The following is a 1,560-nucleotide window of genomic DNA, read 5'->3' on the forward strand; positions in this document are numbered from 1 at the left end:
CTGTCATAACAATAATATCTAATCAGCTAGTGGGAAGGGGCAGCAGCGCTCCACGGACATCTCTGCGGCCGGAGCCTGCACAGCAGCCCAGCAGTGGCCACATACAAGTACGTGAACATGCAGGAGCCCCAGATGGACATGAAGTCGGTGACTGACCGGGCAGCACAGACCTTGCTGTGGACAGAGCTGATTCGAGGCCTGGGCATGACCCTGAGCTACTTGTTCCGGGAGCCGGCCACCATCAACTACCCATTTGAGAAGGGCCCGCTGAGCCCACGCTTCCACGGGGAGCACGCACTTTGCCGGTACCCCTCGGGGGAGGAGCGCTGCATTGTCTGCAAGCTCTGCGAGGCCATCTGCCCGGCCCAGGCCATCACCATTGAGGCAGAGCCACGGGCAGATGGCAGCCGCCAGACCACCCGCTACAACATCGACATGACCAAGTGCATCTACTGCGGCTTTTGTCAGGAGGTCTGCCCTGTGGACGCCGTTGTGGAGGGCCCCAACTTCGAGTTCTCCACGGAGTCGCACGAAGAGCTGCTGTACAACAAGGAGAAGCTACTCAGCAACGGGGACAAGTGGGAGGCCGAGATCGCCGCCAACATCCAGGCCGACTACCTGTACCAGTGACGCGCCTCCCAGCGCAGCCTGCTGACCGAATAAATGCGCTCTAACTCCACCCCCCCCAATATCTAATCATGTATCCCTTTTAAACATTTCTTTCCCTCATCTGTTTCAACTCAATATACATTATTTATCCCAACTTTCTCAGTCTCTCCTAACCCCTATGTCAGTCCTCTTTTATAACAGTGGCATTATGCTGTATTTGTCTTTTTTTGCAACTGAGATATTTCACTCAGCATAATGTCCTCCAGAGTCATCCATTTTGTTTAATATTTCATGAGTTCCTTGTTTTTCAATGCAGCATAGTATTCCATTGTGTGACTATACCACAGCTTCTCTATCCATTTGTTTGTTGTTTCCAACCCTTTGCTCTTGTGAACATAGCCAAAATAAACATAGGTGTGTATAAATCTGCTTGGGTGGCAGTTATGGTTTCTTTTAGGATATATTCCCAGTAGTGGAATTGCTGGGTCAAATGGTATTTCTATTTTGAACTTTTTGAGAAAGTGCCACACAGCCTTCCATAGCGGTGAACAAAATTTAACAGAACAGCGAACAACAAATGCTGGCAAGGTTGTGGAGAAACTGGAAGCCTTATTCACCGTTGGTGGAAGTGTAAAATGGTGCAACCACTATATCCCTGTACCTTTTCATTCTGTATGCAGAACAGATCATTTGGGAAACAGGCGTTCTATGACATGCAGATGACACAACCTTGATTGCTGCAAGTGAAGAAAACCTGAAGCACTTGCTGCAAAAGGCCAAGGACTATAGTCTTCAATATGGATTCAAGCTCAGCACCAGGAAGACAAAGATTCTTACCGCTGGGCCAATTGGCAGCACCATAATAGATGAAGAAGAGACTGAGATTAGCAATTACAGCTTGCTCGGATCCACAATCAACACTCTTAATACCAGCAGTCAGGAAATCAGAAG

The 1,560-nt window shown here is 48.8% G+C and overlaps 1 protein-coding gene across 1 annotated transcript in view; it reads left to right on the forward strand.

The window, feature by feature from the left end:
• Window positions 1-630, forward strand: part of LOC102855842 (NADH dehydrogenase [ubiquinone] iron-sulfur protein 8, mitochondrial-like) — an 8,513-nt gene extending 7,883 nt beyond the window's left edge. Inside the window, exon 3 of the mRNA XM_006896971.1 lies at window positions 31-630. Coding sequence (XP_006897033.1) covers window positions 31-630 — 600 coding nt within the window. The remainder of the gene's footprint in view (window positions 1-30) is intronic.
• The last annotated feature ends 930 nt before the right edge of the window (window positions 631-1,560 follow it).

Source organism: Elephantulus edwardii, unplaced genomic scaffold (genome assembly GCF_000299155.1).
Source record: "Elephantulus edwardii isolate Elephantulus edwardi_28Jun2011 unplaced genomic scaffold, EleEdw1.0 scaffold00194, whole genome shotgun sequence".
In the NCBI taxonomy this organism is placed as follows: Eukaryota; Metazoa; Chordata; class Mammalia; order Macroscelidea; family Macroscelididae; genus Elephantulus; species Elephantulus edwardii.